The 27489-nt window shown below is 41.8% G+C and overlaps 1 protein-coding gene across 1 annotated transcript in view; it reads left to right on the forward strand.

Moving 5' to 3' along the window:
* The first annotated feature begins 5611 nt into the window (after window positions 1–5611).
* HTR2A (5-hydroxytryptamine (serotonin) receptor 2A, G protein-coupled) overlaps window positions 5612–27489 on the forward strand; it is a 25899-nt gene continuing 4021 nt past the window's right edge. The window contains exons 1-2 of the mRNA XM_010139373.1: window positions 5612–6124; window positions 10964–11164. Of these exons, the coding sequence (XP_010137675.1) occupies window positions 5710–6124; window positions 10964–11164 (616 nt within the window). The 5' untranslated portion in view covers window positions 5612–5709. The remainder of the gene's footprint in view (window positions 6125–10963; window positions 11165–27489) is intronic.

The following is a 27489-nucleotide window of genomic DNA, read 5'->3' on the forward strand; positions in this document are numbered from 1 at the left end:
CCCCCGTCATCTTTTATAAAGTGATGAAAGTTATTGGAGGAGGGGAAAGGAAGGAAGGATGAAGAGCACCCACCTTCTTCTGCAGTGTCTATCACCTGATGAAAGGATAAAACAGCTTTTAACAGACATATAAGACTCCCCACAGATGATACTAGCTTGGCAGAAAGTTCCCCCAATGCTACCTTTGCAATATGGTGTATGGTTTTGATAACCCCATTAAAAAGATGTTATTTCACTGGATAACAGGCTTTGGAAGATGACCAGCGTTAATTGTGGGCAACAAGTGCATCTTCAAGCAGTCAACTGAAGCAAATCAAGTGGAAAATGCTCAATACAGCCTGGCAGTTTAAATTGAAGAAAAAATTACTAGGAGAGATTATGGTACTAATGCTGGAATATAAAACTTTGCGTTGTGGGATTTGCACTGATGTGTGTGGATGAAATAAAATTTTACCTAGCCAGTTTGTAAGTCAGATGATCAGAACACAGCATAATATTGTCTCGGAAAAAAACTGAGAACAAACTGCCAGCTACTTCCTAGCAGAACTGAAATGAAAATATCTAAAATCAAATGTGTTTTAGTAAATCAAATGTCTGCAGAGGCCTCTGGTGATATAAAAGCTATCACCAGGTATAAAAATAGTGAATATTTACAGCTGAGAGAAAGACATGAAGAAGAACCTGTCTCTTCAGGTTTCTCTAAAATAATGCATAGATTTTTAGAGAGGTTTCCTTTAATAGGGCTGCAGGGTTCCTCCTTAAAGCATCAGAGACCATTCATTGTTTCAGCAGAAAAGCTTAATGGACACTCCCCAGCAGTTTTGCCTCTAGTGGGAAATTAAATTTTCAAAGAATCAACATTTTATGCAGGAAAAAAATTTAATTTTGCCCGAAGCATTCAAGTTTCCTTTGGGAAAATCAAAACAAAATATTTCCTTCACTACATGGGCTTGACCCAAATCAAACATTTCAGTTTATTTTTTAGCTGAACAAGAGTACTTTATTTCAACTCAGTGTGACTTGAAACTGCTTCTGGGCTTGCTGTTATTGTGGATGTAAATTGCCCAGGAGAATAAGGGAATAAGACAATTTGCATCTCAACCAGTTAGCTGGTTCATAAGAAAACACTTTTTAATTCAATGATATTAAAATGTTTCATTTAGATCAACAACACTGGAACAAAATGTTAGGATACTTCAAACTGAAGTTCTTCAGAACTTTTCCTCCCATGAAAAAAATTTTACATGAGAAAAGAAATGTTTAAATAGTCAAAATTGCACATAAGGAAAAAAAAATCCAACTTTAATTGCCAGCCAACTAACCATTACATCAGTTCTATGCCACAGCAATTCCATTGAGTTCCATCGGAATCACACTAGAATAACTGGAATCTTATCAACCTTAAAAGCAGTCACAGGTGCAATATTATTTACCTTAGTGCACAAGTTGTTTAGGCAGATAAAAGAAGTGCCTTAAGGTGCTCCAGGTTCTAACCCCTTGTTGGGACTGTAAGTATGCAGAGGAACTTGCAGATCCTGAAAGAATAACATGTGGTTAGAAAGGACACCCTACAAATCACCAGGAACACTGCGCGTCTTTCCAAAACTCATGGATGAATGAAACAGAGCATGTGTCAGAAAGAGAGCAGCACTGTTTAGTCATTTGTTCTAGTTTGTAGTATCTAGGCTCTGATTCACGTCTTGAGACACCACAGTATTAACTGTTCCAACAGCCCCTGATAAAAGTAAACAGGGATACCAAAAACCAGCAGTCTCAACCACAACGTGAATTATTCACATTCTGCTTGACTTAATTTTAGATGTTGGAGTGAACAACTAACCTCTGCAGTTTATATACTTACTCATATATACTTACACAATCCACTCAAAACATCAAGGAGGGCAATGGCAAATTCAGAAACTGGGGATTTTTATATCTAAAATAATCCTGAGAACACCCAATTCGAGTTACGTAAACTAGGGTTTTTTACTTCTCCTCTTTCAGACAAAATTGTTGAAAAGCAGCAGCATTTCTAGGAAGCAGTATGTGCACCATGCCAAGCATAGAAACCCTGCCCAAGAAGACAGATTAATGTCCTACAACATTTCCAAGCAGAGCTAGGGAACAGAGGAGGGGCTGTCACGAATCTGATATATTGATGCATTCCAGAAATTAAAAAAGCAGTATGTAGGCTGTTCCCGTGCCAGCTGTGTTTCTAAAGAACACTTTATGTCTAATGCAGACCACATTATCACCATTTTAAGCTAAAATTTCACTTAATTTACATAGACTGGGACAGACTGCATCTGTCTGTTTTTAGTGCAGACACACTGCCTGAGACTGCAGGTCACCGCAATGTGTGCGAGGCTCCGTTGCTATCTGAGTGCTAGCTTGTTTGTTTAAAAATGGAAGACTGTGGGACTTAGAGTTTTCCAGAGCTACTCACCTTTAGGAAAAGCAATGGTCAAGGCTGGCTTTAGACATTACTAATCATCTAAGATTTGTACCTCACTGTTCTCTAAAGGCAGAGCTGCATGCTCAGTTTTGCAGAGAGATGAGAGCACCTGTGGAAGCCCTGGTACTCTCCTTTCACTGGGTTCAGCACAGAAAGGTTGGATATTTCTTTGCTGCTTGACCCCTTAATGATACTATATGGAAGGGAAGCCATTTTTAGATTCTTGGGGGCAGGTGGGAGAGGTGGTTTTTGCCATCAAAAAAAATCCTAAGATAAATAATACAATATCCTTGTGCTCTGTAACACATCCAAAACATCATAGGATCACAGATGTGTTTCTGACATACTAGGCTACGCAAAAGTGGTTTCTGATTCATCCATGTTTCATGTGCAAACCTAAAAAAGACATTTCATCCACTTGTGCCTCAGTTTCACTCATGTCAAATAGTTTTCAGGGGGACAGAGAAGTGTTCAGAAGGCACTCAGTCCTTGTGGTGATGTGTCTACAGCTAGACCAAAGGAAATGATAGAGCGGCTATCTGAAGAATTTGTGACTCTACCTGTAAAGGTGTTTGCACTTACCTTTCATGTTCCTGATGTCCAGAACACAACTGTGGTCTTAAGTGAGTCATTGGAGGTAAAACTACTCTCTAAGGAGCAGAAAGGTCCTTTAGGCATCTGCTTCAGGTCTACAGGGAGCTGCAGATGTGAAATCAGGATTCACAAACCTTTTACACAAAGCCTGTTTGTTAGTATATGCATTTAGAAGAGAAGAAGATCAGGTCCAAAACCTCCATCCCATCCTTAGAGTAGGAGAAAGGTGCATAGCTCTGTTTGATGAAACTGGCTCCTGGACGGGACTGCAGGGGCTGAAACATTTGTTGCTAAATTCAGCATTATCAGCCTTTTTTACCAGCTTGTGTTGCCTGATAGTCTTCTGGCCTCACCTACGGGATTGCAAAACTTAAGCACTGGGATGACTCACTTCCACCTCCCACACTGGTATCAATAGGAGCTACTGCCTGGCTGCTCTGTCAGGACAGCTGTTGGTCGGGGCTCAGCTGGGAGGAAAAGTGTCTCCAAAGGAACTTTACTGAAAAGGCTTTCTGTAACAGCGCCTCAGTGATCTGGATGGGCTTTGGTGGTGGCTCTGAGACTCACTTTGGTAAGGTTTTGACCCTGAAGAGATTAGCACACATCAGCTGAGCTTTAGTAATTTAGTAATTTGCAGCCCCCTGGGAATTGCAGTGGGGTTAGCAGTGCTGCACGTAGAGCTGAGCTATGGCAGCACACTGCGGCTCCCGTGGGCCCACCACGACCCACTAGTGCCTGGTGATACTCACAGCTCTCTGAGTTCTCACTGCAAACTGCCCGACCCTGCCTATTTAAAGCCAATGTCCTCTACATGAGGGAAATCTGCAATATATTTCAACATGGGCAGTGGAGCAGCAGACTGACTCAGTCGAAATTCTGTCAACTGTAAGCCTCAGAAAATCTGGGAGTAGGTTTTGTGGTAGGTGATAAATTGAAGAGTTGGCTACTGCTTCATTTGTGTCCTGGCAGCAGAGGTACAAGGCAAAAGCGGTGGGAGGCTGTTTTGTTCCCCCCTCTACTGTATACCATTTTGCTTTACTGATCTGCTTCATTTGGGACATTTGCTTGGGACAGGCTGCTGGGTTTAATTATTACGTCCACTTCCTGACAAATGAGCATGACATCAGAGTGACTTCAAGTTTTTAAAAATATCTATTGCCTATTTGATTAACACGTCAGCACAGACCTGGAGTTCAAACTGAAGGGGACTGAATGTTACTCCTTCCTTTTAAGGCAGGCATCATTTTCCCTCTACATGGAAAAACCTTCACACTTAGATTTTTCACGACTATCTGCTGTCGCGAGCCTTAGGTTTTGTCTCTTTTAAGCCTGCATCCTGTCAAACACCGTAACTGCATGCAGCTGTGTTTGCACACCAGCCTCTGCAAATGAAAAGTGTGACCAGAAAAAGCACCCAAGAAGAGGATCTTCCACGTACACATTGCAAAAGCTGCTGGTTTACCAATAAGACCCTCTTTGGTCTGCCCTCCCCTGCCCTCCTCTGCCGTTGCTACCTCTCAGTTTATGACAACCAGATAGTGGGAGGTCTGACAAACCGAACAAGACAGCAAGCAAGAAATTCCATTGCTGCTGAAATCAGAAATTCCTCCGTGCTGGCTGCTTTTTCGTGTGTGTGTGCTTTCTTTTGTGTCACTTCTGGAAGGGCTCTGATATTATCATTACTTTAAATATAGCTTGCCCTGGGGCGGGGAAATGCACAAGGAAAGAGTCGGCAAGCAGCCTATCATTCAGAAGAAAAGAGCAAGCCTCGCAGCACAGGAACTGGATTCACTCAAGTGTGCAGTTTAGAAGTCAAAAAAACTATTCCAAATACCACCATCTTGGAGGAAGCTGAAGAAAAAGGGCACAAAACTGGCTAAACACAGTGAAGAATACGGTAAATCAGGGTACAAAGTGCACCTAACCGCAGTTTGAGAGTGGGCTCTGAAGTACAATGTAAGTCTTCCATTTTTTTTAATCATAGTGTCTAGTTGTTTAATTTCCATTCTGAAGCTAGGCTGGACCAGAAGGTACAATTAGCTATAAAAATCAGTATAATCTCTGATATGAGGCTGAAAATGATACTGAAATGCAACAGAAGTCAGAGACTATCAGGCATATTATGGAAGATGAACTATAAATAAGAGCATATCTAATTTCAAGAGAAAGATGCTGGATGGAATCTTTAATCAACTTTCTTAATAGGGAAGCGAGTGCTCTGCTGTTTTGTATAGCAAGCTATTTTAATACTGCTGTGTTTAAAATTGTGTGATTACAGTTACCAATAGCAATAAGATGTAGCTCCAGAGGGGAGTCCTAGTGGTTGCAAAAGTTTTTTTCTCTTTCATTTCTCCAACATTTTTGCTCACTAAAGCCTCAAGTCCACATTCTCTGTCCTACAGCTTGGTTTTACTTTTCAGCTGGATTTTCAATGTATGCCAAGACTGGACTTCCTGTGGAACTGAAAACAAGACATTTCAGCTTTCGGAGTATTTCTGGCATCTTTTTCTACATCATGCTAGCAGCAAAAACACAGTCGACAAAAGATTGTGCTCCCTCAACTTCTGGCATGGACAGCTGAGGAATACAAAACCTGATGGTGACAAAGGGTGATAATTGTCTATTTTTCACTATTTATCTTACCGGTTTCAGACTCAGCAATGGATATTCTTTGTGATGCGGAGAGTCCTGTGAACCCAACTGCAAACTCCTTAATACAAACAAATCATGAGAGAAGACTCTACAGAAATGTTTATGGAGCTGGAGAGATTAATATATCGCATCTCTTTAACTTGACCGTGGACTCTGAAAACCTCACCAATCTTTCCTGTGAAAGTAACCTGAGTCCAGCATGCTACTCTTCCCTGTTTCAGCTTTCACAGAAAAACTGGCCAGCTTTGCTGACAGTGATAGTGATTGTTTTAACCATTGCTGGAAATATTCTTGTCATCATGGCCGTGTCACTGGAGAAAAAACTACAGAATGCCACTAACTATTTTCTAATGTCACTTGCAATAGCTGACATGCTGCTGGGTTTCCTTGTCATGCCTGTGTCAATGTTAACCATACTGTACGGTGAGTATTAGCTGTGTAACCTACTGCATGTATTGAGAAGCCTTAAACGTTACATGGACATGCTGCTGTTAGTATTGTTTCATTCTCTTACCACAAGTAATTGTGATCACTCCATACAAGTTGAAATATATGTGATTGGTTAGTGGGTGTAAGAATAGGTTAAGTACTTGAATATTTTCCTACTTTATAGTTCTAGTTACAGGCATTTTAAACACAGTTCAGAACATCAGTTTATTACTCAGTTGTGCATGAAGTGTATGTGAAGGTGCTTTGTTCTCCCTACTCTTTCATTTTTTTCTCCCCTGGCTCATAATTTTCAATATTCATAGTGAGAATGTAGGGTCCTGCCAGTTACTGTGCTCTGCATATATGTACAGAAGCACTAATGACTACCTTAAGCGGGCAAGCCCTTCAATTTTTTTTTTTAATGAAGTAATACAAACGTAAATAATTGTTTTAACATCAATACCCTGCTTAGACTGCTACTTACCAGCAAATGCTGGAGTAAATATTGCAGGAGTCAAAAAAAAAAAAAAAATGATGGGAACTAATTCTGCCTAGTTTTTAGTAACATTTACAAATGCAAAGCTATGATTTCTTAAGTTATTTAAGAATTAAGTGAATAATGACTCACAGTTCATAACCTTGCAGGTGATCAATAGCAGATCTTCTTGTTTTCACCAAAATCACTTGCAGCACAGCTCATGTAGTAAAAAGCAGCAGCCTGTGTGTTCAGTGCCAATACTGTCAGGCTTTTATAATCCCTAAACTGCAAGAAATGAAGATTTCCAGTGCCACATTTGAATTGTTACAGTTCAAGGAGAAGCCAGCAACGTCAGGAGGAAACTGAGGTTGTTTGCAAACATTTCTATTGCTTCAATATTTTGGGACAAAAGGTCCAAGCATGAGCCTGCAACTTAAGAGAGATTTAATCCAGAAAACTAGGAGTTTATTTCCTGGTTTCAGTATTCCTACACAGAATGCCCTCGGCAGCATTTGCAAACTGTATTTGGCGTCAGAGAGGGTGTAACATTGTGATTTATTGTATTAGTGATGCAGTCGCCTTCGGTGTGAGAGACAGCGTAAAAGAGAGCCACGGGAGCAGAAATCGTCCAATGCGTAAGATGATTAGCAAAACCTTTTTAAATCCTGCGTGGTTCCCTGAGACATGCAACAGGGACTCCTGCTGGCCAGGCTCCGCTGCCCAGGAAAGAGGAGCCTGAACTCGGCGGCTCGGAAGCGATGTGGAGGTCGGGATGAGGGATGGATGTCCTGCACGCAGCGGAGCCCAAATCCTCGTCCTGGGGAGTGGCTGCGTCACCTTCCTTTGCGATCGCTGGCACGAAGCAGCGGGGCACCGAAAGCCTCAGGGGAGGGTGTGTGCAGCCTTTGCCTCCCGCTCTCCCTGCTTTCTCCTTTGCAAGGTCAGGAAGGGGAGGGCTTTGGAGGGTACCCTGGGGTGAAAAATCATCTGATGGTGCATGCAGGTACCAGAAGAGCCGTCTTTGCACGGTCAGCCTCCAAGCTGACCAGTGATAGTGCAGAGCAAAACCTCCCCTTACACAGGAGCATTTGCTCAGCCTTAGTTGCCCAGATGCAGCCAACATCAGCCACACCACCTGTGTGGACAGTCCTGAGCCCAAACTGGGGGCCTTTGCATTCGCCTTGTTCTGACAGGTTACCTGCAAGGCTGTGGAACAAGGGTGCTCCACCACCTACCCTGCAGCATCTTGAAGAGGTTTGTGGCTGTTCTGCTCAAAAGAGAGATGATTTCCTGCTCAAGAGCTTTAGAGCTCTTGCGGACAATTCCCAGTCGAGTACTCTGCCCACACCACCACAAGCCTGTGCTTCCAAGCCTGCACCGTTTGGGCTAGGCTGGCATCTCCATCAACCCAACAGCATAAGCCTCCACTGAAAAAAAAAGACACCTACCAAGGTAGATGTGCCCACAGAGCAGAAAATTCTGAGTTGAACAGCACTAGTTCCCACCCAAAAATGCATCGGGTGCCATATGCCTGTTTCTCCTGCCTCAGAGACTTGCCCCATGCCAGCATGAAGAAGCTGTTTGAGTTATTGGCAGATGCTCTGTAACTCCCTCCTGCAGTGGAAGGACAAGCATTTCGAAGGGCTCCTGACCGTCATGGCCTCAGCTGATGTGCTTCCACCATGGCAGGATGGCGCACAAGGTCTCCTCAGCAACTGTCCGTGCCTATGAACTCTCCTCTCCTCTCCTCTCTCCTTGATACAGCATTTCCTTAGCCTTTCTCCATATCACTTGTTACCAAAAAGCAGCAGCCCAGTCATCACAGCCAGCTTGGATTGTTTGCCTCCTTGCCTGAAAGGCCTTGTGAGAAAGCAAGTCTCATCTCCTGGATACTACTATCTGGCTATATCAGGAAGAAAATCTTATCTCATCTACCCGACCTCTATCTGCCTTTCGACCTGAAAATGCACAGATGCACAAGCCTGTCCCTTGGACGGGACTCCCTGGTATGAGCTCCTGAACCTCATGAGCTCCCATGGACCACGTGAATTCCTGGAGGTTGTAAAACTTTCCCTGACTACTCAATCTTTGAATTACAGCCATGTTTTGGTTTGATTTGGTTTGTTTCCCCTTGGATATGTGGAGGGGTGAATAAGACAGTGTCCAGAGCACAGTGCAAGGCAAAGCTGCCCAGCACCATGTGCCACATATACTATCCCAAGACCTGCCTTGAAGATGTTTTCTACACCCTTCTTAACTCTTATTGCATCTACAGTTGGCTCCTCTCATGTAGTTTCCCCTTTCTTGGCCCTGTAGTCTGCAAGTTAGCTTATCTGATGGATGCTGTTTTACTTCTGCACAGTCAGGGTTTAGAGCAAGGACAAGAGGTCTAGAAGGATACGACAAATGTGTTCCCAAAGGCCACTAAAGCAAGAGAACAGATGCATGTTGTCATATGTAAAAAATTCTTTATTGCTTTTCCCTGTGTAAACCAGCCTGGCCTGACAGAGAGACACTGCTGGGAAGACATGTCCCTGAAAGCCAGCCCTCATGTAACACACTCCAGAGATTGGATTCCCCATCCGAAGACCAGAAAACAAGATAAAACATATGCATTACTGCTGTATAGCTTGTCAGGGTCAGCCCATATTTCAGCAGTTCAAGAGCACCGAGAAATAGGTCTCCTCAGGGCTTACTGAGGCTAAATTTAATTAGGCACAGACCTTGCTCCTCTGCCTCTCCCTCTGTTCCTGCTATTGCAAACCTTGTACTGTATCTCCAAAGTAGGCAGGCACTCCCCAAAATACTGGCCTGTTCTCACAATACTAGCTTTGGCATTGCCCCGTGGTGCACTGTCATGGGCAGCTCAGGTAATATGCTCTAAATTAAATCGCCACAAGATAAGGACATGGCTAACTGCAAAACTTGCTCCAAGGAGTTATTAGTGGTTCCCTGCAGGACTAGAAGGGCCTCTGAATGGGGGTCCTGCAGGGCTCTGCTTAACTTGGGTCTGCTAAGTACTGCTCCTAGCAACTTGGGTAGTGTATAGAGCGTGAGCTTACACAGCTTTCCAAAAGCACCAAGCTGGGAGAGGTTACAAGCACTCAGAGGTACAGGATCAAAATCAACAACAAACAGCTGGACCCCTGAAGAGAAGGTCCGAAACGAACAAATAACCTTCAGTGAGGATAAATACAGAGATACCCACTTACGAAAAAGATAACAAACCAACAACTGCTGGGGAAACTTGTCCAAGCTTCAGGAGTGCTGAACAACTTCTGGCTGTCAGAACAGATCATAAGCTAAGCATGTGTCACTAGTATGATAGTTTTATACAAAATGCACTCATCATGCCACATTGTGTACTGAAGGACATTCCCTGCAAGGCCCATAAAGCAATCCTGTATTATTTCACTTAGGAGTCAGGAGGCCCTTGCAAAAACAGGAGTCTTGTTTTGGTCTCTGAATGATAAGTAAGATGTGGATAAATTAAATAGATTCCAGGGCAGAGAAACAAGAAGTACAAAAGTTTTAGAAGCATCATCTGTGAGCAGAAGATAAAGGAATTTGCTTTACTTAGTCTGGAAGAGAAAAAGAAAGAACTAGACAAGATATGATAGTCATCTTCCAATAGCTTCTAGAAAGGACAGCAATCAATTATTCTTCACGGCTAGTGGAAAGAACAAGTAAAAAGGGAAAGCTTAATTTGCAGCAAAGAAGATGTAGGCTGGATATTGGTAAACACTAACACATTTGCTTTGGATTTCTGTCACTGGAGGAGCCTATCAATATTCACTGACTAGTCATTGTTACAGGTATTATCCTTATTTAAGTGTGTGATAGGTGCCTAAAGACAGGTGAGATAAATGTCACTGCTATGCAACAACATACATTTCTTTCTCCAGCTGCCACTAAACCTAGAGTTTCAGATTCAGAATTTAGGCGTCTTTGCATATCAGCAGGTGTTAATAATGCAGATAAAGTTATCACATGAATAAAAAAATCTAAAACAAAATTGAGGACTTGCAGGTTTACAATGACAAAATTGCCTCTCTTTCCATATGGTCACAAATGGTTAATTATAACATCAAGCATTAGCATTATGCAAATAGAACTAAAAAGAAAAAACCATAAGCTGTTTGTAGCTGGTAAAGCAAGAGAGTTAATCTGAAAAGCTAGAGTTAGAAGGTTACAAGCAACTGTAAAATGTTTCTTAAAGCAGTCAGGCAGCTTCTGTTGAAGGTTATCACTACCAGTTTCTACTAGGATATATGCACTAAGACTTTTGTGTCACAACAGAAGATGTTACGTTCTTATGTCACATTCTTAGCTGATGTCAGCTTTCTCTTGTGCAGGATACACATGGCCTCTACCTACAAAGCTCTGTGCTGTTTGGATCTACCTGGATGTGCTTTTCTCTACTGCCTCCATCATGCACCTCTGCGCCATCTCATTGGATCGCTATATTGCCATTCGAAACCCCATCCATCACAGCCGATTTAACTCAAGAACTAAGGCTTTTGCAAAAATAATCGCAGTTTGGACCATATCAGTTGGTAAGTGAGGCAATATTTCACCACGTAATTGCAGATTTCTAGCCTTTGGGTCTCAAACTGTATTCTCCACCTGCAATATTTTGCTTGCCACAGTCTAAGAAGTGCTGCAACGTAATTGTAATTAATTGTGCAATGGGATTCAACAATGGTAATACGAAATGAAGGCAAACTGAGCAGGACTGTCACCGAAAGAACATACATCACTGATAGGACTACTGGGTTCCAGTGTGTTTTAAAGATGTTTTTATTTCCCATATTGATTATCCATCATTACCTTAACATCTGAAAAGAAAAACTGATCTCAGCTGAAAAAAAGATTTCCCTGATTTATCGAGTCAGTTGTTCCCAACTTCTTATTTGGGTAATATACTGAGAGATGTTTCCTATGGGCAGATCTTACTGCCTCTTTTGGTATGTAGGGTAGGGTATTTTAGGTATCCTATTTATTTAGGAGGCATTGCATACTCTGAGTACACCGTACGTGAGAGACATTTCCCCACAGGACCATTCAGAGTTGCAGCCTAAAATAGGTACCCTGAATGACTCCCCAGATGAAACTCTCTTTGCATTGGCAAAACCCAGAGTCTTGAAATTAGGCATGGGAGTGCCACCCCTCCATTCCCATGGTGGCTGCACCCTCAATTCAGAGCAGTTTCATGGTGAGGAAGGTGGAAAGGGCTTGGTGTCTGATGACATCAGGGATTTCCTCACACACCTGGGATGGTGGTTCTCAAACGTGTTGAAAGCACAGTTTCATTTCAGCTCATCTGGTTTTGTAGACCCCTTGAGCATCGGCAGCTCACTTATTCAGCGATTTCTTCTTGCCCTGGAAGAGATGACTGCTTCCAGCAATCAAAGGGAATTAGCCACTTCCCTGACTACTACAAATTATTGCAAGTGGTAACTGTAATCCATTACCATTCTTCTGAGGGGAAGAAAAGGGGATGATGCCTAACACTGCTGCTGCTCTGAATCATCTCCTGGCCTCCCTTTTGATCCTGGCCCAGAGGCTGAGATAAACCAATCTACTGTTCTCGTGACTTAAAATAGCTGTACCTTCTGCTGTGCAGCAAGAAATTGCTGCCCTTCTCTCAACAGGAGGGCAGTTCTGCATCCTGCAAGACCTGATGCTGGTGAGGTTCAGAAGCATCATGTGTGGCTCTGGGATGCATTCAGCTGATCCAAGGCAGATGTCTAGCACAGACCAGGTGAACTCTACCCTAAGAATATCTAGCTCTCAACTATAATGGAAGCTTAAAGCAGCCCAGATGTAGATGTCTGCGTTTAGATTAGATAAGCCATAACTTACATCTCTCCAGTCTCTTTTTTTTATCAAAAGTGGGAAATCTATTACTTCATCCAGTTTTTCCAATCTTGGACACTGCTAAGTGCAGTGCATTATCCATCTGACATAAAAAAGTGAAGCATTCCTTGAATTTGTACATACTGTGTTTGTCTGCATTTGTGTGTGGTGCCTGTGCTTAGTGTGTACGAAATTACTGTCCTTTTTAAACACAGATAAATTCACAGAATGATCAGAATGACCATTCCAGGGACAAACCAGTGGTCCATGATGCTCAGCATCTTTTCTTAGTCAGTGACTCACTACCAGAGTACCTGAATTAGCTCACCATTAAAATTAATCCAGAAAAAAAAATTATTTAAGTCCTATTAGTTAGAACATCGTTTATGTCCTGTAGCAAGAGGATTTAATTCTTTGATATCTTGATATTTAATTTCAAAAGTTAGGACTATTCTTTGCAGTAATAACTGATAACAACTTCTGCATTGTAAAAACACCTTGTACGCTCTCTAGGGAATTTTCTTTTAACTGTGATCAGATGAGCCACAGATGCTTCTTGCTATTACTATGGCAAGTGATAGCAACATGTTTGCTATTTATATAACTCTGAAGAATACCACTCCTTATTTTATTGGAAAGCACTTGAGTGTGGTGTGAGTGAAGAGGATAGAGCCCTGTGTTACTGCAGCTGGATAACGACACATGTAAAGGGACGGAGGATGTGACGAAAATAGGTGGGTTGATAGGGTAAACTCCATCTCATTCACACATCACATGTCATCAAAATGGCAAGTAGGTTAAAGAGATACAAATTACTTCAGGCAAGCATACTGAGGTGTGCGGGAATGAAGTGGTGCTGACTTGGTTTGCTAGTCCTGTGGAGGCAAGGGCCATGGGGAGATGAGTTGAAGGAGAACATGTCTGTTCCCAGACTGGCAACTGTGTCATGAATGAGCTCTGGCAAATGTGATGTGCTCCAGAGGACAGTCAGCGAAGTAAATGCACAGCAACCTATAAAGAAGGTGCTGCGCTAGTCACTGCCAGGCTGGTCTGAGTTTGCACCATGGCATATTCCTATACTAGTAGAATAAAGAAAAATGCCAGCATTATAAGGAACATTGAGAGATCCCAGTTCACCCATGCAATTTGCTGTCAGACACTCGTTGACCCTGTCCTCCTGATCTGCCACGATCTAACTCAGAATAGATAGGAAATGGTTTCTAAAGAACGAGGTGCTTTCTACATAATTTACTAATAGGAAATGGTTTCTGAACAAAGAGGTGCTCTATGTATCATTTACCAGTCTCCAGACTCTCACTGCTACTTAGAATGGCAGGGCTATAAATTATTTAACTCTGCATTTTCACATCGCTACAGCTAGCACAGACAAAGCCAGTGTTGGGCAGAGTGCGCTCTCGGCAGTGCAAGGTGTGGCTGCCACCTCACTGACAAATTTGGAGATGTGGAAGTTTCTCAAGGTTTCTCAAGCCTCAGATATCCTTTGGCTTCCCCTTGCTCCTTCGGTCTGCAGCCGTACTGGTGCCCTGTGAACTTTTGTGATGTACAAGACAAAGGATAAAAAGCCAGAGAAAGAAATGGAAGATGTCATGTTCCCCTGTGTAAAAGTTCCTTTTAGCAGGGGAAGAAGGGGGAAACTTGCCAATCAGAGACCCTCAATAGCTCCCTCACTGACAAAATCCTTAGTCCATCCTCTTACACAGCCCCCTTCAATGACTGCTTTGCCAGGCTGAGTCCCAATCTATACAGGCTCTGTCTGAGTGGCAGTATCCCATGCCTAGGTCATCTTCTTACCTTTCTCTGATTTTTTTCTAGCGCTCCAACATCCTCTTGGAGAAATAGGTGGTCAGACCACAATATTCAATGAATTCCATGAATTCATGTGGTGTAATAATGTTTGCTGCCTTGTTCTCAATTTCCATCTTTCTCTTAGTCTTTAGGACCATCCCTGCACACTGAGCTCAGTGAATCACAGAATGGTTTGGGTTGGAAGGGACTTCTAAAGATCATCTATTCTAACCCCCCTGCCATGTGCAGGAACACCTACCACTGGATCAGACTGATGAAAGACCAGTCAATCAGTGGTCTTCCTTCCACTGGATTTGATGATATATAAAGTATTTTAAAACCGTATGAAAAAGCAAGGATTTTATTTAAAAAAATAGTGGTACTAACATTTGGGTTTGCATTTAGGAGAAGAGGATTTAGCCAGAAGCTTTTTTTCACTAGACAGCGTAATGCCACAGGCGATTGGTTTAAAATAGATTCTAATTACTGTAACAGATTCTAATTGTCTCTTTAATTCTTAAATCATCCAGCACTCGGAGTGGCTAAATAATTAGATTATTTGTAGCTGTTGAAGGCTAAAGCCCATGAAACCCTGAAAATGATTCCATTTGTTTTAAAGCACAGAGATCGTTACTGTGAACAGGTGTACAAAGCCCAAGCATTTTCCCTTCCTAGAAAAATTAGAGTTGAATTTTGAACAGTATTTAGTGGGAATCTATAGAATTGTAAATAGAGCCGGTACTGAAAAATACAGGTAAAGCACCTTTGAGTCCTTCGTGGGCCTAAGAAACGTTACTCTTCAATAGGTCAACAATGCATCATTCTCTCATTTTAAAACCCTTGAAAGGGCCACATAAAATAATTACAGTCAGGAATGTTAGACACTTATATACATCATTCCTTGGTCCTTATTTCTCTCTACTCCTCTGTTAATTGTCTAAGTAATGTGAAGTTTGAGGAAGCTCAAACCCTCTCAGCTGAGTTTTTCTCTTCTCTTACCACTTCTCACTCAGCCTACAGATCTGTTCAGTGTTTTCAGGCAGTCTCTCCTCTCTCCAGTCACTAACGACTTAGATTTATTCAGTGCTTTTCCTGCAGAAAGAAGTGGAGCTCAAAAGCGGAGCTGGATGAGACTGGTGAAATATCCCCCATCGCACAGCTCTCTTAAATGTAGTCATTGGTTTCGAGGCTCCAAAAATACAGAAGCATGTGAAGCAACATTGTCTGAAGAGCAGCATGCAAAAAGTTACCTCCAGGTATATGAAACAAGTACAGTGCAACTGAGCCCTCTGATAATTTAGCAGTGTGAATTTTTATGCTGACATGAAAGACTTATACCTCTTTCCCAGATAGCCAACAATTTCTTGCTGTCCTACAGAGTATGAAGGGCCAGGGAAGCAGCAGGGATTGGGAAAGTACAAACACCAGTGTCTCTGAATTGTGCTTTGCTGAATGCTTTGGCCTCCTTCAGCTCACTACTCCTACTGCCAAGGACAGCTTGCATTTGAAATTCCCACTACTGATGTCGAAAGGTACAAATAGCCAAGGGAATGCAGGTTAGGAATCCAGATCCACCACATCCTCCATTACTTCCAGATGACATAATTTGCCAGTTTATTCAAGTCTAATTTAGGGATGGCTTGGCACAGGAAAAGACCACTTGTTATAACATGGAATATACTGCCAAAATATATCAAACTGCAAATAATTGCACACAGAACTGTACTCCAACAATATAAATTCAAAGTTGAGTATCTAAATTTGGAAGCGCTGGAACTAAACTTACAGTATCTGCTACAGTACTCTCTTGACCATGTAGCCATTCGCTTCCATTTCTTCTTTTGAAAACGTGGCTTTACATTCTTATCAGTATTTATAAACATCCTTAGTTAACATTTTTCCTCGTTTTTTGGTTTTTTGGGTTTTTTTGTCATACTCATGAAATCTCCTCCCAGAGAGTGCACATACTGTTTGCTCTTTCCAACTGGAGGATCACAAGGGCAAACATTGTAGCTTTTGTGTTTGGGCGATTCCCTGGGACCTTTTCCATTTGTGGGTGTAGATGCCATCATAATAATAAAGTGTCTTAAAAGATGTTATCAAAAATTGTGACACAACTTATAGGGAAATTTACATTGACTGTAATGCCTGTTGCAACAGGACAGGGGGTAATAGTTTTAAGCTAAAAAAAGGTAGATTTAAACTAGATATAAGGAAGAATTTTTTTACGATGAGGGTTGTGAAACACTGGCACAGGTTGCCCAGAGAGGTGGTAAATGCCTCATCCCTGGAAACATTCAAAGTCAGGTTGGACAGGACTCTGGGCAACCTGATCTAGTGCAAGATGTCCCTGCTCACTGCAAAGGGGTTGGACTCGATGACCTTTAAATGCCCCTTCCAACTCAAAACATAATGGCCATGGCAAAATATTTTATAAACAAACTATTAGAGCTTCATCACCATCTCACATAAATAGGATCTTCATTGTATTATTTTATAGAGACACAAATGACTCAATAGTCAGCAACAGTTATGCCAGTAGAAAGGTTGTTGCCATGGTAATGACCCCACCAGCAGTGACAACTAATGAGTAAATGAGCACTTCATGTGTAGGTTGTCTGAGGGAAGTTAAACCTCAATGCACATTTCTGAGTTGGCTAGCACATGTATTCTGGTTATGAAACATTACTTAAGACAGTTCTGAGAAAGAGACATAAGCATCATATTTACTTTCCTCATTGGTGTAAATCATACCCATATTTCCCATGTAACAGAATCCTTTGCTTGATTTGTTCTTCCCAGAAGAGTGAACAAATGTCATCCACCAGACCAACAGCTTACCACACTTACCTCCCTCTCATAACTGTAGGTTTAAAAAGCTTGCATTTTGAACTTGTATATGTTTCTTCCATTATCTGATAAGGAAGTGATACTAACCTTGTAATTACCTTTATGAAAAAATGCTCAAAGGAATGGTGATGATTGAACTGCTTTCTAAATTCTCCAAATTTGGAAACACAGAGATAAACACCACAAATATCTACAGGGCCACACTTCCAAACCAGAGACATTGAGCAACCTGGCATATATCTGGATGGGGAAGAATACATTGTACCAATACATATGTATTGTCAAACGAAGAATAATTATTATGCATACATTTCTCATTTCATTTGTGTAATTACCTGATTATCAGGAGGAGATGAAGGATTTTGTCTATGAAATAGGCACACACCCATTTTGCAAGCACCTCTTTTGCAAGAAACATTTGGCTTTATGGGTGACAAAAGGAATGGGGGTTGGTCACAACAATAATGTGTGGGTTTCTTTCTGCTTTGGTTTTATTTTTAAGTGCAAATTTTAAATGATATGGCTCTATTTTTAATAGTTGAACTATGTGGTAAGAACCTGATTAGTCAAGGTACTGATGACAGAATTTGTTCATTGTCTTTTTTTTTTAACTTGTCTTTGCTTTGAAGACCGTAAGGACCATGTTCTTCTCCTTGAAGCTACCAGCAAAAAAAGCATTAAGTTCAATTGGACTGGGCTGGTCCTATTATCAGGTTTCTTTGAATTAATAAGTAACTGTGGTTGGCAATAAGACCTATAATCAGCCAGTCTCTCTTTGTAGGATATGTCAGAATAAATAGACTGTTTTAAGAAAAAAGGCAGTAACAGTACAGTGCCTATTATAACTTACTCCTCCTTCTCTACAAGGCTATAATTTTTAGCCAGTTGTGTACACAGCACAGTGTGCAATGCATACAAGAATCCAGAATGGATTCCCCATCCAGAGGGGGAAGGATGAGCCTAGATCCTACTGCAGGATACCCTTTTCCATAGGAAGTGCTATGTGAGGTGTTGCAAGATGTAGAAAGGACAAGTTCACAGGCCTGCCTGATCTTTTTCCAGTAGGTCACATGTGCAAGAGGACATGCTCAAAAGTGAATCCTATATTGACCAAGAAATGACTTGAGCATCTCTAATCCGAGGAACCGGGATTTCTGCATAGCAGAAGCCACAAGAAATATAATTGAGCAGAAAAGAAGTGCCCAAGGAATCATATTGGGATTTATAAACTCTGTCATCTGTACACTGTAATTGTATTTAATCACAGTCTAAATTAAAAATAGTGCTGTTACAGTAGCACTGTATTGCATAAAAGAAAATTCCAAGAACAAAGACATTTTCGTTAATTTTAAAATTATATGGAGCAATTTCACAGCTTATTTTATGTATTTTAAAGAATTAAATAATATTTAAAGCTGATTTTGCACTTTATAGCGTTAAGGAAAAGAAACGTTTCACGGAATCTGCTTTAAAATTAATTCCTTACATTTAGCCCAACTAGCAGGAAAACTGCAAACTATTGCACACTCAGGCTGAAATTAACTTTCCACATGCATTTCCTGGACCATGCCATTGGCAAAATTCCTAAGCAGAAGCCCAGCTAATAAAAGTCAGGGGTTTTGTAAGAGCTGAGACAACTGCTGATTCCTAATAATCCACATCAAATTTAGAAATGCCTGAGTTGATTTTTCCTACGATGCCCTCCAGAGTCATTGACAGAAAACAATCTGTCAAACTCCTATGACGTCCTGAAAGCAGGCTGAGGCATCGTGATAAAGGCTCTCTTTTCTGGCTGATCAAAATTGGAGCTGTGTATTCCACAGTACTCAGTCCTGCATTTGTGCGGGAAGTAAATCACACCCACTGGGAAGACTTGTTTCCTTTTGGCAAAACATAACCCTCATTATGGTGTTGTGTTTGATCTGAGTTGTGAAATGTCAAATTGACGTCTATTGCTAGGATCTGAGAACGAGCTGAACTGCGAGTATGCCAAGATAAATACTGTATGTTCTTAGGTCTCAGGTGCACTGAGCGAGCAGCATAACTTTTCCCTTACAAGAGAAAAAGTGCCCAAAAGGTTTAGGTTCAATGTTCCCAGTGTAAAACCAGACCTGCCTTGCACAACACTGCAAGACTTTAGGAGGTCCCTCCAGCATTCAGAGTAGCCATTTCTTGTTGTAAAGACAGTTCATGTATTTATTTTTCATTTTCAAGGTAGTTTGTGACATTTAGTAGAAAGAAAAACCTAGGGATTATGCTATAGCACCTACATAGGCACCTGTAGATGGGAAATATGGGCAGATAGAAACTCACTTTTTCACCTCTTCTTCAATGCTACCATCTTCTAAATGTGACAGAGCACTGACTGATTTAACACAAGAGCAGCTGAGTGAAAGGCATTATTCACTTGGTGGGCAGTGAAGCATAAAACACAGGATCCTGAATCATGATGTTCAGACCAGCGCAGGTCTCTAAGCTTCTTCTGCTTCTCATTCTGTTTTTTCTTCCAAATTATGCATTGCTTCAGGACATCTACCCCTACAGCTGTCCAGTCATTGGTGCAGTCTCCTTGTATAAGTAGTAAGAAGTTGACCATTTGCTTAGTCAGCAGCCTCTGCAAGCAACCACAAAAGGAGTGAAAAGAGAAGACAAAAATCTGAACTAAAGTAAGACCTAGTCTGAGGTCTAGAAAATTCAGCAGAATTACTGTTTTGTTTGTCTGTGCCCTTCAGACTCAGTGCAAAATAGTTACTAAAAATTAACCATAATTAAACAATTCATCTAAGAGCAACATTCAGCCTCCCTTTAAACTACACAACAAGAGTAAGCAGCACTGCTGGAGAAATCTCAGACAGATACCAATCAGAAATTTCTGTTCAGTTCAGTGGAGGATTAAGGCAGAGTTAAGTAAACTATCAGCATTCAACAAGTCATACCAAGTAATAATTAAAAGCCTAGAAGTATAAACACTGGGATAGTAGAGGATCTTGTCACTCAGACTGCTCCAGGAGCCATCATATCTGTTGCTTATGATAGTGGAATATCTAAGATCTTTCCGTAATTTCTAGTTTATTGCTACTATTTTTTTTAAGTATTATTTATAGTGTATCAGAGGTTAGCCCTGAGGAGCCTTCAGGAGCTTCACAGGTAAAAAGGCAGACTGATAACGTGTGATCTGGGTAGATCCTGTTACAAAGGTATTATCCCCAAACCTCTTCTCCTGGGCGCCTGAACAGTGAACACTGTGAAGCCATCTGACATGGAATACAAAAAGGTCCTGTGACAAGCAGGAGGGGTATCACAAGTGGCTGAAATGGATCGCACTTAGATGCTCTTTTCCTTTTTGAATTAATCTATTTACTTAAGCCAGTGACAAAGGTAAATTTGTAACTTCTTTTGAGCAGAAATGAAACAATTGCTACAGGGAACTTAAAAACACCAATGCAATTTAAGCAAATTAGCTGAGTACACAGAAAGGAAAAAGGGGTTTTGACCTGCTCTGTTGCATTTTGGTGAGCCACAGAAGGAGCATGTTTGTCCACCTAGGAGCTTTAAATAAAAATGAGTAGCACCTTGTCCCTCTGTGCAGAGCTAGGCTGGAGATCTGTGGCACCTCTTGCAATTTTTCAGATTAGATACTCAATTCTTTATTGTAAGACCAGTCTCTTCTAATCACTTCTAATCACCATGGATGAAGCCATCATCAGCCTACGTCCACTGGAGGAGCACATTAGCCCAGCTCCCTCCTGACTCGCAGCTGACAGAAGGATTGTAGCTGCCATCTGGTTAACCTGGACTTCAGCTCTGCTCAGCCAGCATCCCCCGGGCAAGCTGCTTTCTTGGCCTCCAGTCCATGCTTAGCCAGACATCGCCTTAGTCTCCTCTCTTTCCACACTTAGTCTCAATCTCACTAAAGATCAAACTGAAAATAAATGGGTATTGTAAATAATAATAATGCAGTTAAATTACAGGGTGGGAGATCTTAAAAGCCTTTCATTGTTACATTAGAAACCTCCCCCCATCCCTAGATTTTTGCAGCTGTCATTTGATTTCCTCCAGGCACTGTGCATGCAACACACCATCCTCTCTCCCTCCTGGCAGGCCTTGCTTGGTGGGAGGCTGGGATTAAAGTCCAGGCAGATGCACAGAGCAAGCTGGAGTCCATGTAGGAGGGTTGGCACACGGGGCCACATGCCCTGTCAACCTCGCTTGAAATACAGCTGGGACTGTGGGGATAGAGACCAGGGCAACGTGCAGCCAGAGGAATAGTTTCAGGAGACTTCACCAGAACAATATGAAAATATAAATGCTATTGACAAAATACAAGGCTACAAAATGAAGAAATCTCCACTGCTACCCTATGCCCTTTCTACTCAACGGATCTGAGAGCTGGCAGGACATCTCCTTTGAGCTAAGAGATACAACAACACTGATGCATTGCCAAACTGCAGGCTAAAGGTTTCACAGCCTTGTTCATCTTCAGCAGATTGCCCAAGTTTGCAATGACCTACACACAGTTATCAAGACCAGGCTGATGTAAGTAGTAATGATTCAGATCATGAAAACACAGCTTTTAACTCACTTATTTAGAAAAGCTGGTAGTCTTAGTTGAGCAGGTATCTGTGCATGTGCAGATGGATGTGTGTCCATGTAAAATGAGTACTTATTTTCAGCTCTGCTTCTTTTACAATGGCATGTTGCGGTATTCACGTGCTTCTGCACTAGAATAGGATGTAAAGTACCTGTGCCTTCCCAGTCCTTGCCATATATCATATTCTCAGATTTTAAAATGCACCTGAGGTTGCAGGCAGGTTCTTCCCTGACTTTCCCTTCTTTGGGCACTTCCCTATGAGAATGCGGCAGGTATAGCTGGCCTGAGGGAGAGTTGATGAGAAAGAGAAGCCTCTTGCCAGACAGACATCTAGCTTAGTCCAGCTCCCAGCAGAAGAATGTTATGACATCCATACAGATCGCCAGGAGTGTGGGGTTTGCCCTCCTCTCAGAGCTCCTTCAGCATTGTCACCCTGATGTTAGTTGCCCGTGCGCTCTCAACATTATTTGGGAAACACGGGACTGAGCAAGAGATGCAATTTCATCTCTGATGTGACAGCATGTGATGGCAATATGGTGCCCAAACACTGCTGAAACATTCCGATAAATATTTTTTCGTCCGGTCTCCAAGGATGTGCTAAATTTTCACATAGGAAACACAGGGATGGTTTGCTATACATGGCAGGATGGCACGCTCCTTAGTGGAGATGAGGTTGAGTGGGTTCCTCTGGATCAGTAAAGAGGAAAAGGATTTTTAGGCTGTGTCTATTATTGGCTTTTAACCTCCTGGACATCCTGGAACTACAAAGCTTTGCCTGGCTTTCTGATGCAAAAGCAAGCCCAGATGCCTTCTTGCCTACCGCTTCCTCTCTGTAGGTGTCTTTAAAATGACTTGTATTTGCACAGTAATCTACACAAGACAAAGAGAGTTACTTTCTGTCTAAAAGTTGTCACGCTTACTGAGTCTAGGGTTGGGGGCTTTTGACGTCTGTTTACATCTTTCTCCAGGCTTAACATCACCAAAACATTCAGAATCAGACTGTGAGAACTAAGCAAGCACAGTAATAGGGTGATTCATCGAATCCATGGGAGCCCTGTGGAAGAATCTGGCATGTGGTACACATTATCTTGCTCTTTAGCCATATTGTGGAAAAATTTATTTACTGGGCACTTCGGTATTTCTTACCTATTTAGGAAAAGTTCTGTGCCTTAGTAGATATAAATGCTATAGAAAACAAGCAGATGGAATGCAACTATGTGTCATCTAAAAGAAAAATTTCTGTATAAATTGATACAATCTTTCAATTTTCTGTGGTTTCCAGTGATTGAGAACATATTCTTTCTATTTGCTGGCCCTAGAGGAGAAGGTTTTACCTGTGGGTGTCTAGTACAGCAAGTCACCAGTGTGCTAACTCCAAGCAGGACTTTTACTCTACAAAGACAGAAGCGCTACAAAGCTTCAGTTAAAATGAGGCAAATTGCAATTAAGGAGGTCATCACCTGGGAATAGCTACAAGCACATCAGGAAACAACTAAAAAAACGTAATATTCAAATGGCTTTGGGAAGTGGGACTGCCTTCCTACTTATGAAAGACCAGACTAGGCAGCACAGCTTTCTCCAGCAGTTTCTGACCCCTTGGAGGCCTCCCCTCTGCTCACTGCTGTCGGCAGAAGGTGGAGGCAGCCTGTGCAGACAGACCTACACACTGAACTGACAGGGTTTGGTTGCAGTAGCAAGACTGTCTATTTCAGATTGTTCAGTTGAAACCACCAGGGTCTGTTCACTATTGTTACTTGCTGCATATGTGAACAGTATACTCTGAAAACTCCAGTCCCTAAATCCTTTTTCAAAATAAATTTCTTCAGGGCACTTATAAATCTTTCTTTCTCTCTTTCTAGCTATTTGATAAGTGTAGACTTTGATATGCCTCTGTTAGTCCCTTTAGTGACCGGGTAATCACATTACACAGAGGGATAACAACCTCTTCTTCATTTGAGATAGGTGTGAGAAGCCAATAGGCACCTCCAAATCAAAGATACTGACACTAGTTGAAAAGCAAAGACTGTATTGGTGGAGAGGCTCCACTGAAAATTGCTATGCGAAAGGTTGTGCCTTCCTTGGATTCTGAGAATGACTGGAAAATCCAACAAGGAAACAAGAACACCCAGACACGAAGGACACAGAACTGCTGTAAACAAGTCCTACAGCATAGCTAAGAAAGGGTTTTTGAGGTGCGTATAAGCAGAAACAGCACTTAAAGCCGAGAGCAAAGGAGCTGCTTCCTCCTTTTGGATTCTTGCTGCCTCTACAAAATAGGGCTGCATGCACATTTTGTAAGGCAACAGGATTACACCAAAGCAGCAAGCAACTCCATCAGTGCTTTCCTCTCATAACTCAGCCCACCCTGAAGCCCTGGGTCTCTAATCAGTTGGGTCACAAACGGGAAACTGTCCTTAAGTTCTTGCTCTGTCCTCTCTGTAATGCTCCTCTAATTCTGTTTCTATTCAATTTATTATCATGGTCCTACAAATTAATTTGCATAGACACATCTCTGTACTTGTAAAAAATAGGTTTCAGGGCTGAGAACATAAATGAGGAATATATCAGGAAGACAATGAGACTTTACTGATTTTGTTTCTCTAAAGTGAAATAGACCATTTACAGCATTATATTATTACAAATGATCACTTACAATAATTTTCTCACATAAAAAATATGAATATATCTCCTACTAGGCTAAATAATATGTTTCCTTAGAGATTTTCTGAGCTGCCAAGAACAAAGCTATTTCAACATTTATAGAATAATCCCAGTATTACCTGGCATCCCCTATGTGAAGTTAAATATAAAGCAGTTTTTGTTTGTGTTGTATTAAATACAATGTATGTGACCAAATAAATTGTTCCAAGGGAAAGCTACAGAAAACCAGCTCTGCGTGGGTTCCCTCGAATAAAAAACTAGATTTGACCTATAGACAGTGATAAGGAAAATGCCTGGACCTGCTCTGACTCCACTCCTGTGAGGATGTCTCCTTGGAAAGCAGAAAGGAGTGATGCTCCAGCACTGTGACTCACTTAACTCTCAAGGAAATCCATCTGGAAGCAAATATCATGTGAGGATTCGTGAAGGAGAGCTCCTCACCCACTTCTGCCCCCACCAACATGCATACCTGCTCCAAGGGAAGAGGTCTGTGCTTACCTCACACTCAAGGAGAAATTCTAGCCCAGGATTCTGGGGACACTGACATGCTGACTAGGAAAGGCAGAAAGGCATGTAGGTTCATGATACCTACACGCAGCCTCAGATGGTGGCTCCTAGAACACCAAGAGCTTTTCAACAACCCCTGTCCCCAGGTGGCAATTTCTGCTTCTGCACTGCTACCCATCAGCAAGCAGCACAACCTTGCTGTTGGCAATGTGTCTGGAACTGTTTGGGTAGCAATAAAATTATAACATGAAAGGTTTGTCATGACTGGAAGTGAGTCAGCTGGGAAATGACATCTTCAGGTGCATGCAGAAGTAAGTTACGTGTTCTAAGGTCTGCGGAAATGTTATCGCCTGTAATGGTGAGTGCCACATGCTAAGCAGAGACATGGAGCCAGACTGAGCAGCTCTTGTTTAAGATGTTTAAGTGAAAGTGCCCAAAGTAGCTGTTTCTAAACAATGACTCTTGATATAAATTCCAGGCACATGCGCATCCTTGATACTCAGAGGAGGATAAGGTCCATGGTTCCCCAAGTGGCTCACTATAGTTTCTGTTCCTAGAGCAAGCAGACACAGGGCACCACGGTAGCCCAAAGGAATAAATATTATTTTGTGTGGTTACTTCAGTAGAAAATATTGAAAATAATGCAACAGCCGTATGGCACCAAGGCTATTTTTATACAACATGAAACTGAGGGTACAGGTTGTATGCCTTGGGATGTACCACGTGAGTATACATAAATGGCTGTTTGTTGTTGGCTGTGTAGATGTAGCAAAGGAGGACATTCTCCAAGTACAGAGGAGACTAGATACCAGGCAGGGTGTCTTCTAATGAAATTAGTCAATATTGCCATATTGGGCTGCTTGAAGGACAGACTGGCCTTCTCCAGGCAGCAATCCCTTCAGAGGTCTCCAGTGTCAAAGTGCGTTTCCATGCTGTGGACTATGATCTGGCCCAAAACCTGAGTGTGTCTGAACCTACATGACTGCTAAAATTTGAGCTGGTGAGGCTTTTTTCTTTTTCATGTGAAGGTGAACAAAGATGTCAAATTTTGCTGAGAAATGGTAATGACATTTCCAAGTGGTATTTCCTCTCCCTTGGACATTTATTAAGCCACATAGTAATGCTCATTTGCATTCAAATTGATTGAAATGGATATATGTTAGGTGAAATCATGTGACTGACAGTTTCTGCTTGGAGAAGACTTCACTGAAGGAACTTGACTTGATCAGTTCACTCCCCCCTCTCTCTCTTCATCCTAAGTAGCCCAAGTGGGCCACCCTGCAGAGCATATTATAAATTCTGGCTTTGATTCATCAATAGTCTCAGCAGCTCAAGGCAGCTGCAAACCCAGTTTACCTGTCCATTTAAAGTGGGTTTATGGCTGCTGTATATCTCTGAAGATTTGCAAGCCAGCAATGTGTACCACTAAATCAACCTTTGTCAGTTTTACCAGGCTTTTTAAGAGAACAACATGAAGGATGCTATCACTTTACTTCTTAACCCTCAGTGTTTTCGAGAGCCTTTCATCACTCAAGTTGTGCCCAAATGTTTGAGGTTTAATGCAGGATTTATTACTCATAGTTATTGTTTGGTTCTGTTTTGAGGTTTATTAAAGTCCATAGAGTTTGAAACAGCCTCCTGTATATGAATCAAGCTATATAAATACACCATCTTTTATCGGGGAAACATAACACTTATGTATTGTCCACACAGAAAACTGTTCTGATATAAGTGGGAAAGTAACTGGAAACGCAGTGGCTAGGGAACCTCCAGTGGCTGAATGGATGCTCCCATTCTGTGCTGAGTGCTTCCTCGTGCTTCAGGTTAGTTTGATTTAAAAGCAGAGTAAGACAAACCATTAAAAAGCACTCAGGGGATATCAAGACTTTTTCCAGATTTACCTTGAGCAAGCAGGAACCAGGAACATGGAACAGGCAGGGTGCGGAATGGCCGATTAGTTACAGCCCTACCAGGTTGTTTCCTTCAGATCTACTGTTTGCAAAAGGTCCACTTCCCAAATACCCTGCTTGTCCCTACCTGGTAGCTCTGCATAATCCTTTCTTCTGAAGCCAATTTTCTTCTCTTGACATTTTAATACACAGACGCAGCCTGCGAACTCACAGCCACCAAGAACAGGGAGCTGAAAGCAAGGACAATCAGCAAGAAATTATACATCTGAATCATCAAGGAGAAGTAGATTGGTCAGCTTTGATCTTTAAAGAATTAATTCAGCCAGCTGCAATAATGCTAATACAGCTCAGACCAGGACTTTGTGTTGCATGTCTACGGCTCTAGTTTGATCTTGACCAAACACAAGCAATGTGTGGGTGAAATTCTTGGCCATGTGGTGCTTCCTAAAAATGTCATCAAAATAGCGGATGCAGGTGGCACGTGGAAGATCCTTTATTTACAGTTTAAACATGACTGCCTTTGTCCCGGTGTCCTCACTGGGATTTGCTGTCCTTATGTCCTATGTCCTTACAGAAGCCAGAAACTACCTGCTGAAGAGGGATAAATGCTGTTCCTTTGGGGCAGGGAGCAATGAGTTTAGGCCGTGCAGAGATATGAAAAGAGAGAATTGGGCTGGAAGTTACTTTTTTCCATGCA

The sequence above is a fragment of the Buceros rhinoceros genome, unplaced genomic scaffold (assembly GCF_000710305.1).
Source record: "Buceros rhinoceros silvestris isolate BGI_N320 unplaced genomic scaffold, ASM71030v1 scaffold17027, whole genome shotgun sequence".
NCBI classification, from domain to species: Eukaryota; Metazoa; Chordata; class Aves; order Bucerotiformes; family Bucerotidae; genus Buceros; species Buceros rhinoceros.